At 40.9% G+C, this 13178-nt stretch overlaps 1 protein-coding gene across 20 annotated transcripts in view; it reads left to right on the plus strand.

Moving 5' to 3' along the window:
- Window positions 1-11787, plus strand: part of LOC113814515 (enolase-phosphatase E1-like) — a 40460-nt gene extending 28673 nt beyond the window's left edge. For all 20 annotated transcript variants that reach the window (XM_070139214.1, XM_070139204.1, XM_070139217.1 and 17 more), the window contains one exon: window positions 7598-11787. In XM_070139214.1, coding sequence (XP_069995315.1) covers window positions 7598-11710 — 4113 coding nt within the window. In that variant the 3' untranslated portion in view covers window positions 11711-11787. The remainder of the gene's footprint in view (window positions 1-7597) is intronic.
- The last annotated feature ends 1391 nt before the right edge of the window (window positions 11788-13178 follow it).

A 13178-nucleotide genomic window follows, 5' to 3' on the forward strand; every position in this document is an offset into this window, starting at 1 on the left:
GATCCATTTCAAATCATTTATCCAGGTCATTACTCAACCTTCAGAATACATCCATATAACCTCAGAAAAATTCCTTGGAGTCATTTTTGACTTGAAGAAGGGACTTGCTTTACATTATGATCCTGTATAGTCAGGTCTTGCACAAGTTTCAGGTTTTATTTAAATAGCCCTCTGGGCTAGTAAATTAAGTTTTTTTTACTTGGCTGCAAGTTTTATTGACCTCAATATTGAATTTAACACTAGGTTAATTAAACACTCATGTGCATGACTCAACAGTGTGCTGCATGACTCGTGTCGCTGTGCACCTCCACTGGGTTAGCTAAGAAGTACATTTTACTAGCCAGTGGCTGGTTATATTAGACAGTGACCGTTGGGCTAGTGCTATGATTTAGTACACCTGTGTTTAGTACACCCCTGTTGTCATATCATGCAAAAGCATATACTGCTTAAAACAAGGGAGTAAACTTTTTGTGATATGTATGTATACATATATGTATGAACTGGGTACTTTAAGGTCCCAGGCAAAACTGTGGATATTGAAGCAGCAGGAGGCCCCAGAGGTACTGAATCATGGCCCACTGGCATGTGGACACATCCTGGCTCTTCCCCTTTCCCCCTGGGATAAATGGGAGGCTCGGGTGAGTTGGGCCTTACCAGTCCTCCCCCAGACGAAAGTCGGCAATGCTTAATATAATTGGAAATGCCAGGGAGAGGGAAACTGCCCCTCTCACCCAGCAAGTGACATGGGCTGTGGGTCCCATGGGGAGGGCAATTGCTGATGCATAGGATGGGAATGAGAGTTACTCGTTCCACCTGTGCTCTGGCAGCTGCCACCCCAATCTGAGGCCTATGGGGCAAAGCCCTCTGGAACTCCACTGGCGGATGACGGATCTCACAGCCTGCCGCCCCCTTTTATATAGGGCAACTTTGGCAGAGGTGGCATCTGGCAACTCAAGGTTTAACCATAGGTGGGCTTTTTGGGTGGGACCTAGGAACATTCGGCCTTTACAGCAGGATGAGAGATTACCCCAGTTATTGGGGGAACTGAAGTGGTTGGGAGTTGAGTTACCTTCAGTGTGGTATCTGAATGAGCTGGCTACAAGATGCTTGTCGGTCCCCATGACTCGGGAGCTGATCTCAGAAGTGAGAACAGCCTCCTCTGGGACTTTGTTAGGTCCCAGAGAAAGAGGATTTAAAGCGGCTCCAGCTATCAGTGCTCCAACCAACAATGCTGGACTTGGTATAGCAATGTAGGTATTGTGGCCAAGGAGATTGACCACATCCTCGTTAGCACTTACTGGAGGATCCTTCAGAACTGCAGGGTGTACTGGAGTGCCGAATTCTATGGCACTGACCATAAATTGGTTGTAGCAACCCTGTGAGTTCACTTCAAATCCCCCTGTCTCTCTAATGGCCTCTCTAGGGTGTTTAACTTACACAAATTGGGGGAAGAGATCTGCCATAGTAATCCCTGATCGGTTAACAGTGCTTGAAAACCTGACATACCCTTTAGCTCTATGGGATTCCTTAAAGTATGAAACACTCGATGCACCCCAGGATTCTATTGGTGAACGTCCGAGGACGGGGCAGAATTTATCTTTGCTGGAGATGGAGGCCACAGATGCATGTCGCATGGCCTCTCTGAATGGCAATCAGAATTTACACTGTTACTTGGTGAACAGAGCATGGACTATGCTGAGAAGGGACAAGGAATAGAATCAGGATTCTTACTAAGGAGGTAGAAAACCATTTCCAAGTAAATGCCTTTGTCCTGCTAACCAAGCACTGAGAAAACTGAACTCCAATATCTTCCTTATGGATTTCTATATTCTGCTCAGTGGATGGATGAATAATCTCAGATCATGTTGGGGTTGGTGGGCTGAGTATTTTGAGCAATTTTATCTGGTAGACACCCCAGTTACCCTAGATGAAAGGGATGTAATACCTGTGCCCTACTAAGCTAAAAGGTGGGGAATATGCAGGCAAATGTGATACCCCTGCTGAACTGCTGAAAGCTGGGGGTGAGCCAATGACATGGGGCTTGCATGGTTTCCTGGCTGCTATCAGGCAGTCCAGTTCGATTCCCCCTGACTGGTTGAGAGGCTTGGTCTTCCGGTATGATTAGTGTAGGTGGCTATACCTACTACTGGTCAGGCCATAGCAATGATCACTATCTCCAGGTAGTAGCCATGGCCATCTCCAGTAGACTCTAGCCCTCGGTAGTAGAGGTTACTCCAGTCGATGAGCGTATAATGATAATGAGACTGAAGCAAGCATGTGGCTTCAGGTTTTTTATTGCTCTGTGCACTCCTCCCGATGTTTGTAAACTTGATGTGAAAGAGATATTCTATGCCAAACTAGCATCTGTGTCAGACAGGTGTCCCCGGCTAGATATTCATATTGTTCTGGGTGACTTCAGTGTGGTATCTGGCTGTGATCGAGCTGGCTATGAGATATCTGTGGATCCCCATGGCTTAGGAACTGATACCGGTAGTGAGAATACCCTCCTTTTCCGGGACTTTTCTAGGTCCTAGAAACTGAGGATTTCTGGCTGCTGGTACCAGTGCCCAGACCCACATCGTTGGACTTGGTACAGCGATGCAGGTAATGCAGCCAAGGAGATTGACCACATACTTGATAGCACTCAGAGGATCCTTCTGAACTGCAGGGTGTATAGGAGTGCCGAGTTCTGTGGTACTGACCATAGATTGGTTGTGGCTACCCTTAAGGTCCACTTCAAAACTCCCCAGCAGCCCAATGATCGCCCCAGGGTGTTTCACTTAGGTTGAGGGAGGGGGAGGGTGCCCGGGGGTTTGCTGAAGCAGTCTCTGGTCGTTTTGCAGTGCTCGAAAATCTGAGGGACCCTGTACTTCTGTGGGACACCTTCAAGTGCAAAATTCTTGATGCAGCTCAAGTGAATGCCTGAGAGCAAGACAGAATTTTACCTTGCAGGAGACTGGATGCCACAGATGCTTGTCGTGCGGCTTGTCTGACAGGGGATCGGGATTTGCATAATTCTCAGGTGTGCAGAACTTAGTCACTGTTCAGAAGGGAAAAGGAGCAGTTAGGAGTTTTGAAGAGGTAGAAGGCCATTTCTTGGTAAATGACCTTCGTCCAGCATACCAAGCCCTGAGAAAGCTGAACTCCAAGCCCTCTTCTCAGGTGACAGTGGTTCGCTTAGTAAGTGGCCAGATCGTCTCAGATCTTGTTGCAGTGCGTGAATGTTGGGCTGATTATTTTGAGCAGCTGTACCAGGTTGACCCACCAACAGTTAACTTGGATGCGGGTAGTGCCGTGATTCCGTTGCCGGACCCACCCATCAGTGAGGACCACCCTCCCTGACTGAAGTTAGGGGGGCAATATCCAAGCTGGAAAGTGGCAAAGCAGTTGGTATTTGCGGCATTCCAGCTGAACTGTTAATAGCTGGTGGGGAATCTATGGCGCATGGGTTGTATGCTGTCCTGGCTGCCATCTGGCGGTCCGGTACCATTTCCCCTGACCTATTGAGGGGTGTGGTCATCCCTCTCTGGAAAGGGAAGGGGAACCGATGGGACTGTAGCAATCACCGAGGCATCACACTGCTCAGTATACCAGGCAAGGTTCTTGCCCACATCCTTCTGAGACATATCAGAGACCATCTACTAAGGCAGAGGCCGGAGCAATCTGGATTCACTCCTGGTAATTCCACAATTGACCATATCCTTGCACCGAGTCACTGTAGAGCGCTGTCGTGAGTTCGGGCGTAGGCTGCTTGCAGCCGACATCGACCTCAAGAAGGCGTTTGATACGGTGCATCGGGAATCACTAGGAGATCCTGTGACTGAGAGGAATTTCAACAAGGATTATTGGACTGATAGCAAGTCTGTATACTGGTACTGAAAGTGCTGTAAAGTGTGGTGGGGGCCTGTTGAGCTTCTTTCCTGTTCAGGAGTGAGGCAAGGCTGTGTTCTTGCACCAACACTTCAACACCTGCATGGACTGGATACTAGGTAGAACTGTTTAAAGTCATTGTGGAGCAACTCTGGGCAATATCAAGGTCACCGACCTTGACTTTGCTGAAGATATTGTTATTCTATCAGTTCTTGGAATCATTAGTGGTGGCTCTCGATGCATTTAGTAATAAAGGGAAGCCCCAGGGGTTAGAGGTCTCCTGGACCAAGAAGATCCAGGACTTTGGGGACTTACTAGAACCTGTTCAGTCGGTATGTGCTTGCGGCGAGGACATTGTATTCACAAGAGAGCTTTACATACCTTGGTAGTGTAGTTCACAACTCTAGGATGTCAGACCAGGAAGTCAGCAGACGGATTGGCCTGGCAGCAGGGGCCATGAACTCTCCTGACAAGAGTATTTGGAGATGCCAGTACCTGTGCAGAAGGACCAAGCTATGTGTCTTTAAGGCCCTGAAAATGCCAATTTTGCTATGTGGTAGTGAAACCTGGACATTGTTCTGTGCGTTGGAGTCACGTCTTGATGCCTTCTGTAATATGTCCTTGTACCGGATCATGGGGTACAGTTGGTGGGACCAGGCGTCCAACCAACAGTTGCACCGTGAGACTGGCACAGGACCTGTTACCTGCACAAACCGGGATCGCCAACTCAAGCAATAGGGCCACTTGGCTTGCATCCCCCAGGATGAACGTGCCCACCAGGTTTCTGTATGAGACAGCCCTGGGTGGAGGAGGTTGTGGCTTTGGCAGATCAATCAAACTTGTCGTGAGGAGCTCGAAATGGGCCGAGTCCCTGCCTGGCGGCTTGCCATGAGGGACCCCAAAAGGTGGAAGTGAAGGGTAGATGCGGCTATGCATCCCGAATTGTGGGAGATCCTAAGACACGGGACTTTTGATGCTTATTAGATTAATATCAAGCCTATATACTTGTAGTGAGTGATGTAAAGTGTGGTGGGGTCCTGTCGAGCTTCCCTGTTAACTCATAAGTGAAGTAAGGCTGTGTCTTTGCACCAATTTTCAACACTTGCAGAGCTACTTTCCAAATATGGAGCAACACTGGGCAATATCAAGGCACAGACCTTGACTTTATTGATGTTGCAATTCTTAGTCTTTGGAATCTGGTAGTAGCTATTGAATTTGCATTTAGCAATGAGGCAAAGCCCCTGGGCTTGCAGGTGTCCTTGATTAATACCAAAGTCCAGGATTTTGGGGATCTGTTAGGAGAGGTTTATATACCTTAGTGCAGTTCATGTTTCTGGGCTGTCAGACCAGGAAGTCAGTAGGCGGATTGGTCTGGCAGGAGCCATGAACTCGGTCAGTAAGAGTATTTGAAGGTGCTGGTACCTATGGTGAAGGACCGAGATGTATACTTGATACTGCCAGTTGTGCTCTATGGAAACAAAATCTGGATGCTGTATAGTGCCTTTGAGTTCTCTTGCCTTTCATAACAAGTCCTTACACTGATTAATGGGGTACAGTTGGCTAGACCATGTGTCCAAACGGCTACCGTGAGACTGGCATGGGACCTGTTACGTGCATAATCCGTGACTACCAACTCATATGTGTACCTAGCTCATTCCCCTGTGGATGACCCTACCCATCAGGTTGTCTCTTTACAAGACCAACCTGCGTGGAGGAAGCCTATGGGAAGAGATTTTGGGTCGAAGTGGTCGAAAATGAGTTATGGTCAGTTTCATATTCGTAAGTGAGAATAGAATCACCCACATAAATATGAACTTCCGCTGCGAAAAAATTGGGCTGTGCGTGAGGCCAGAACCCAAAGTCCCACTGCCCGTGTCAGCGATTTTCACCCTTCCGCACTCTCACTTCACAGGAGCTAATGTGATGCATTATATTTTGACATTACCTATTGAAATGGATCACAGGAAGATAAAGATGTCTTATAACAGTTTTATACCAAGGTGAAAGATTTATGATATGATAAAAATAAAAAATAATTATGCGACTTTTCAAATTTCTTTCTCATAAAATATAGTAGGTATGATTCGTCGTAAAAGTATGTTTATGGTTCGGTGATAATACATGAGCAGTTACAAGTCTGTATCTACCCCCCAAAAAAATACTCGCAACGAATAGATATTCACTTGGACTGGAGGTTTGTGCGCGTCCAAGGCCATCTTGCAGGGACCCACGTAACAAAGCTCCAAGTGTCGCCACCGCTTTAGATTTTTCTGATTGCAATAGTTTTACGTATGCGCTTTCATTTGAAACTACTTAATTGATTATGTCATTATAAATCCATTTACGAGAAAAAATAAATTAAAGAAAGTATGATATAGTTTATTCGTGTAAAATCGTAAAATCGGCCTATAAATATGTGATACCCATTGTTACATCATGAAAAGCATCTACGATAAACGAATATGAGATAATATAAGAGACGTATTTCAAAGTATTTTTGATCTAACGTTTTCTGAATGGTTTCCAAAAAGGAGCTTGGTTGATGTCTTGGGAATTCATTGATGTTCATTCACATTTTTTTTTCATGACAATCATAATCCTATGGGACAAGGAACGTTCTGCACAGACACGTGAAATAAAATGAAAAAAATGTTTTTTGCGAGGGGCAGCGCCCCCCACATAGGAACCCCAACAAGAGATGGTACCAAAAGATGCGGAATATGAAAATACATAAAATATCCAAAAATGAAGAAAATCCATAAGACCTTTTATTTTATTAAAAATATTTACCAATAAGACCCCCCACCCCCATAATTGGCCACGCCCCTTTTAGGGACGGTCCCCTTTAGAATTTGCGACTTGGGCAGCTCGTCTGCCAGGCGACTTGCAATGAGGGGCCACCATAGCTGGAAGTGAAGGGTGGTGGCGGTTATGCGCCCCCGTCAGCGTCAGCCCTTTTGATGATATATTTACCATGCAGGGTTCTCTGTCCTTATATCTTCATTGCTTATCACAGCCCCCCCCCCCCCCATCCCTATATCGTAAATGCCCACCACATTATGTACATATGTAATTTTATGTACATATTTATACACTTAGATATGTATTTATACATATGTATATACTTATTCACCGTCTCTCTCGCTCTCTCTCTCTCTCTCCCTCTCTCTCTCTCTCTCTCTCTCTCTCTCTCTCTCTATATATATATATATATATATATACATACAAAAGCATGCATACATGTAAATATACACGCCTACATATATGTATATATGCATGTATATGTACTAATGTATATATATATATTTATGAAGTAAATATACATACTCAATCTACAGCCATAAATATGTATATTCCCATCAAAATATATGAATGGATGTATACACATTCATTTATATATTGTGACATGCTAATATCTGATGCATACACAACCCCCCCCCCCCCCATGATACATGGATTGATATGTACTTGTATGATCAACTTTTGCATAGATACTGCATACTATACATAGCACACCCTATATAAATATTTGTGTATATGTTTATATGTACTCAAGTGTTGATATATTTGCATGTAAGTGTGTGATAGTTATGTACACTATGGATGTATTTTTAAACGTAATGTATGCATGTAGATATAAATTGTTTACATGTGTTTACTTTTTTAAATTAGCAAATATTTTTATATTGAGTTATATATATATATATATATATATTTTATCTTATAGTGTGTAGAAAGGAGGAGGGGCTTCGACGAGGAAACCGTGATCTTCGATAAGTCATCTGTCAAAAGATATGGAGAAAATGTGCAAAGCAGATTTCACTCTTATCAAGCCAGAAGGTATCAAGAAGAATCCAATAATAATTCCTGGGAAAGGTATTCTGAGAACCCTGGAAACAACAGTGGTAGGATACGTGACCCTAGAATTTCTCCACCTGTATGTGATTCCTATATAGTGCCAGTGAGAAGTGAGGGTTTTTCAAGAACAGGAAATAGCTACACTATCAGTTCTAGTGATGCTGCACAAAGAGACTTTGATATACATGTAGGCCGATTACACGATAGTAGTAGAGATGTAAACCATTTTAGAAATAAGCAATATAATTGCAACGAAGTACAATTGCATAGAAATCAGGAAAATGAAACTTCAAACCAAGGACAAAGCCCAAGTATAAGTGAAAGTCCCAATTTTGAGGTAGAGTCAAGTGATGTAAGTAATGAAAGAAATTTTAGATATGGTCTCATTCAATGGACTGATTGTAAATATGCTAAGATGAAGATAAACAAAAATTGTGTGAAACGAGCACCAGGACTGTCAAAGTTACTTAGTAGTAATAAGTCGTCTATCCTTAAAGGCTGTTGGCTTAAAGAAATCATACCAAGGAATGTAGCTACTCAAGTTAAAAAAAGCCAAGAAAATATACCAAAGACAACTACAAATTCTAGCATAAGTGATCAGAGAGCTAGTAGTCAGGGACAGCAAAATGCTACTGTGATACATTCGAAATTTGATAATGGAGCCAGTGAATACATAGTATCGCAAGAATTTCAAGAAAGCCAGACTCTCTTAAATCAACTAACAGAAAATGGTAAAAGTGAAAATACAACCATTAATAACCAATATCTAAATGGAGAAGAGGAAGAGGGTCCGGTTTATCCTCTGTCTGTGGGATCACTATTATCTGCTCTTAGGAAAAGTGTTGGCAATGGAAATTCAAAGGATAGTCTTACAAACGATGACACCAGTGCAAAGACTACTCCCAGAAATAACAACTTAGGTCTCCATGGGATTCCCCAAGAAGGTGCAGATATTAATTTTAATCTTAAACGTGATATATGCTCAAAGGTTATGCACAGTGGGGAAACCAATGCCAAGGTGACCTATAAAGATACAAATCCCAAGGAAACTTGCAAAAATCACACCAATTCCATGATTTGTAAATATGACACTAGTTCAAAGACGAGTCATAAAAATAACACCAACTCCAATGTGACTCATAAAGCTGACACTAATCCCAAGGTGACTCATAAAGCTGACACTAATTCCAAGGGGACTCTCAAAAATCACATCAGCTCCAAAGAGTCATGCAAAGATAACACTAGCTCCATGGGGAGTCATATAGATGACTGCAATTCCAAAGTGTCTCACAAAGATGGCTCAGATTCCAAGGTGACTCACAAAAATTACACCAACTGCAAGGCGACTCATAAAATTGGCACTAGTATCAAAGCAACTCATAAAGATGACACCAGCTCCAAGAGGATTCACAGAGATGACACCAGCTCAATAATGACCCACAAAGATGACACCAGCAACAAGGTGACTCAAAAAGTTTGCACTATTTCTAAATTGTCACACAAAGATGGCACCAGCTCCAAGGGGACTTGCGAAAATTACACCAGTTCCAAGGTTACTTGCAAAGATGACACCAGGTCTAAGGTTCCTCATGAAGCTAGGACTAGTTCAAAGGTGACTCATAAAAATGATACCAGTGCCAAGACAACTCGCAAAGACTCCACCTGTTCATTGGTGACCAAGAAACGTGATAAGAATACCAAAGTGACTCACGAAGGTAGCACTAACTTAAAGGTAACTGACATAGATGACAAAGTGACACACATTGACACTAATTCCAATGTGACTCACGACGATGACAGAAATTCCAAGGTGACTGATAAAGGTGACACCAATTCCAAATATAACACTGGTACTAAGGTGACTCATGAAGGTAACATTAGTTTGAAACTAAAAGAGACGCAGAAAGATGAGACCAGTTCCAATATGATTCAAGATGACATTAATTTCAATAGGATTCAAGAAGGCAATTATGACACCAGCTCCAAGGTGACTCACCAACATGGCACAGGTTTCAAAGGTACTCACAAAGATGGTACTCACAAAGATAATGAAGCCAGTTCTAATATAGAAACCACTAAAGAGGTGACCCTCCAGAAAGATGATAATACCTGTCCCAAAGTGTCCCCTCTCCTAAATGTAGATAATGGTTTCAAGTTGAAAATTTCCCGTCCTAGACATGTAGGTACACCAAAAAGTAAAAATGCGACTGAAGTAAATTCATTACCTAATTGCCACACTAAAACATCAACAAAAAGAATGGCAGATGGAGATGAGAGGAATGCATCAAATTATGTAGATAATCTGGACAGTGAGAATATTGATAACATTAGGGAGACCATAAGAACGTTAGTTAATCAAAAAAATAATGCAAATGAAACTGAGAGAAATAGTATGTTGAGCAAAGGACAAATGAAACAGATGATCTGCAGTAAAGATAGAAAAATACCTGCAGATATTAGAAAAGAAGATTTAGTCAAACAGACATCAAACAAAGGTCATTTTCGGAAGCCCTTAGAGGATACCAAGAAAAAATCAGAAAATGTAGGAAAGGCAGACTGCAGTTCAGCTGATGCAAGGGAAAAGAAGCAAACAGAAAACACAGAGAAGTTGAGAGGTAAGGATACAGAACTGAGAGAGAATGAGAAACGAAAAGTACAGAATAGTCTTAACAAGGAAGAAACAAATGGAAACAAAAAAAGAAAAGGCAATAAAGATGATGCCTGTATCTTGGAAGGAAATGGTGCAGAGAGAGCTAGTAATAGAAAAGAAAGGGTTAAAAATATTGAAACCATAGAAAAGCAACATCGAGAGAAGGATGACCAGTCTCATAAGAAAAAAAATAAAGAAAAAATGGCTGACAAAGAGGAAATTAGTGTACGAAATATGGAGGAAGAATGTGAAAAAGCCAAGAAAACCAAAGAAAAGAATTGCCTGAAAAATAATGAGCAGACTACGAAAGACCAAAAGGAAAGTAAAAGGGTGAATGGAAGTATACAGGAAGAGGTTATCATTAAACATACTGATCTTGGAAAGTCACATAAAAGGAATATACTCAAACCGATTGAAAAGAAATTGGAGATGAACATATTGAAGACTGTTATAAAAAAAATACAAAATGAAAAGAGAGAAGAGAAAAATTCTGAGAAGGTTAATAATAAGTCTTTAAAAGATAGAAATAAAGTAAACACTTCGTCACATTGTGATATTAGAGATCGTGAAACTAGTGATGAAATTGCCCAAAGAATCCACAAAAATAGTGATAGCAAATCATGTGAAAGTGGAAAGTCATTGGATATGAATATACAGGAAAATAAAAGAAAGTATGAAAATGATCACATTCACGGAAATCCCAGAACAAAAAAGAATAAATTAGATGAAACTATAAGTTCAAATGAGGTAACAGTAAATGTATCTAATATTGCAGTGAACCAAGGCAGTAGTGACCATAGTGCAGTAGTCAGTGATAGGGACACCTCACAAAGCAAAGAACTGGCGATTTCTAATGAAGATGAGGCAATACATTACGAGGCTGTGGAAATTAAACAGGAATATGTGAATGCTGTTAAATCTGAATTTGAAGAAAGCGACGAACCATTATGTGAAATATGTGTTAAGGCCGAACCATTATGGGAAGTGTATGTTAAGCCGGAGCCAGTAGAAACTATTGAAGAAAGTTCAGGAACTGCAGACTATGATAAGAAGCGGGAGCTCGAATTATATCTAGGAGAATGGATGAAAATCTGGGAAGTAAAGAAAAATTTATTTGATGATTTCTATGATATGCTTGTTCAACTGGATAAACCTGTATGGAGAATTGAAACACATTCAGTACTGTACAACATTGAAGTAAATATGAGACGTTTCTTTTTAGATGTATATTGTAATCTGTTCTGGGACAAAGCAGCTGTTTGTAACAGCATGCAACAGTTTCCAAAATTAGCAGAATTCTTTTCTTTATTTGAAAGCATAGATGCTGTATAAATTATAAAATGTTTCAATATATTATAGTTTTTTATTTATGTTTAGGTCAGTGCTTGTAAAATAAAACTTTCAACCAACATGTCATCTTTATTCTTAATGCCTTCCATACGTATTATACCATTACTGTATATAGATGTAAGGTATACCAGCGCAGTATGTGTGAATAGTGTTTTTCCAGCCCAACTGAATACTTGAGAAAGACCACAATAAGATTACATATTAATGAAAAACCATTTCACCAATGGATGTAAAAATTTCCTGTGAGTTTCACTTTTTCAGTCTTCCCAATTGTTCCAAAGACTACTAGAACAATGGAAAGAAAATAGTGTACAAGCATTATAGGTCTGATTAAGTGTAGGCAGTTCCTTGCCTGAAAATATAGGAAAAGGTTCCTGGTTTAGCGACATTCTAAGGTTTTACTGGTGGTCAAGGTTGGGTGATTGGTTTAATGGGATGGTGTTGCCTGATGCATAATTCTCTATCAAATGTCAGCAAATATCAAATTCTAAAGGCGACATTAAGCAGGAAATGTTTGTATGTAATTTTTTATTTCCTATCATATATATGACATGGATGAATTTATTCTTCAACAATATAGGTCGGAATTTTGTGATATGAGAATTTACCCAAGTTTACCCCACTTACTATATCAGGAATTTATATTTGAACCCCCCGGGATCTATCAGATGTGTGGTCAATGATTGGCCAGCGGAAACATTGCTGCTAAGCATCAGTTTTTTTTTTCCCCAATCCATTATCTTTACTATATTTGGTCTTCACATACTGTCTCCCCCAGCCTCTCTTACCGTTAGTTATTGATTAGATCCATATACATTAGAAATATATAATTATAATATATATTAAATATATAAAATTTCTAGTTTCCACGAAAATTATTATTATGATATATACGATACTATATTTACCGTAAAATCTGTCCTTTTTTTTTATAGCAAGACGTTTCGACTTTCGTGGTAAAGTTTTTAATTTGTGCTTACACATGCAAAACCTAGATAAAACACTGGTCAGCAGTCATTCACCTCATCCCCTCTATATCGTCATTGACATAGGTTAGCATCTTTGTCTCCTTCAGTTCCCTCCATGTTATATTTATAATGCGTTTGGATAGCAGGGTATCCTTGTTTTTTATGACTATATTCATATATACATATTGAAAAATATATATTTATGAATGTATATTTGTAGGTTTGCCTATATATACAAGAACTATTTATAGATGATGTATGAAATCCTTATCCATATGTATCAAAGACAGAATAAAGTACTGTCGCATTAAGATGGATAAATGACACTCCCTGACCAGGACTTGAATCTGGGGCACTGTAGGTACGAAACTACAAGACTGATTCTAAACCAATTATACTGCACAACTTGTTAAAAGGAGTATGTAACTAGGGGCTAACAAGCTCCACAGACATTACCAATCTATGCCAAACGTACCGAGTTG

The sequence above is a fragment of the Penaeus vannamei genome, chromosome 25 (assembly GCF_042767895.1).
Source record: "Penaeus vannamei isolate JL-2024 chromosome 25, ASM4276789v1, whole genome shotgun sequence".
In the NCBI taxonomy this organism is placed as follows: Eukaryota; Metazoa; Arthropoda; class Malacostraca; order Decapoda; family Penaeidae; genus Penaeus; species Penaeus vannamei.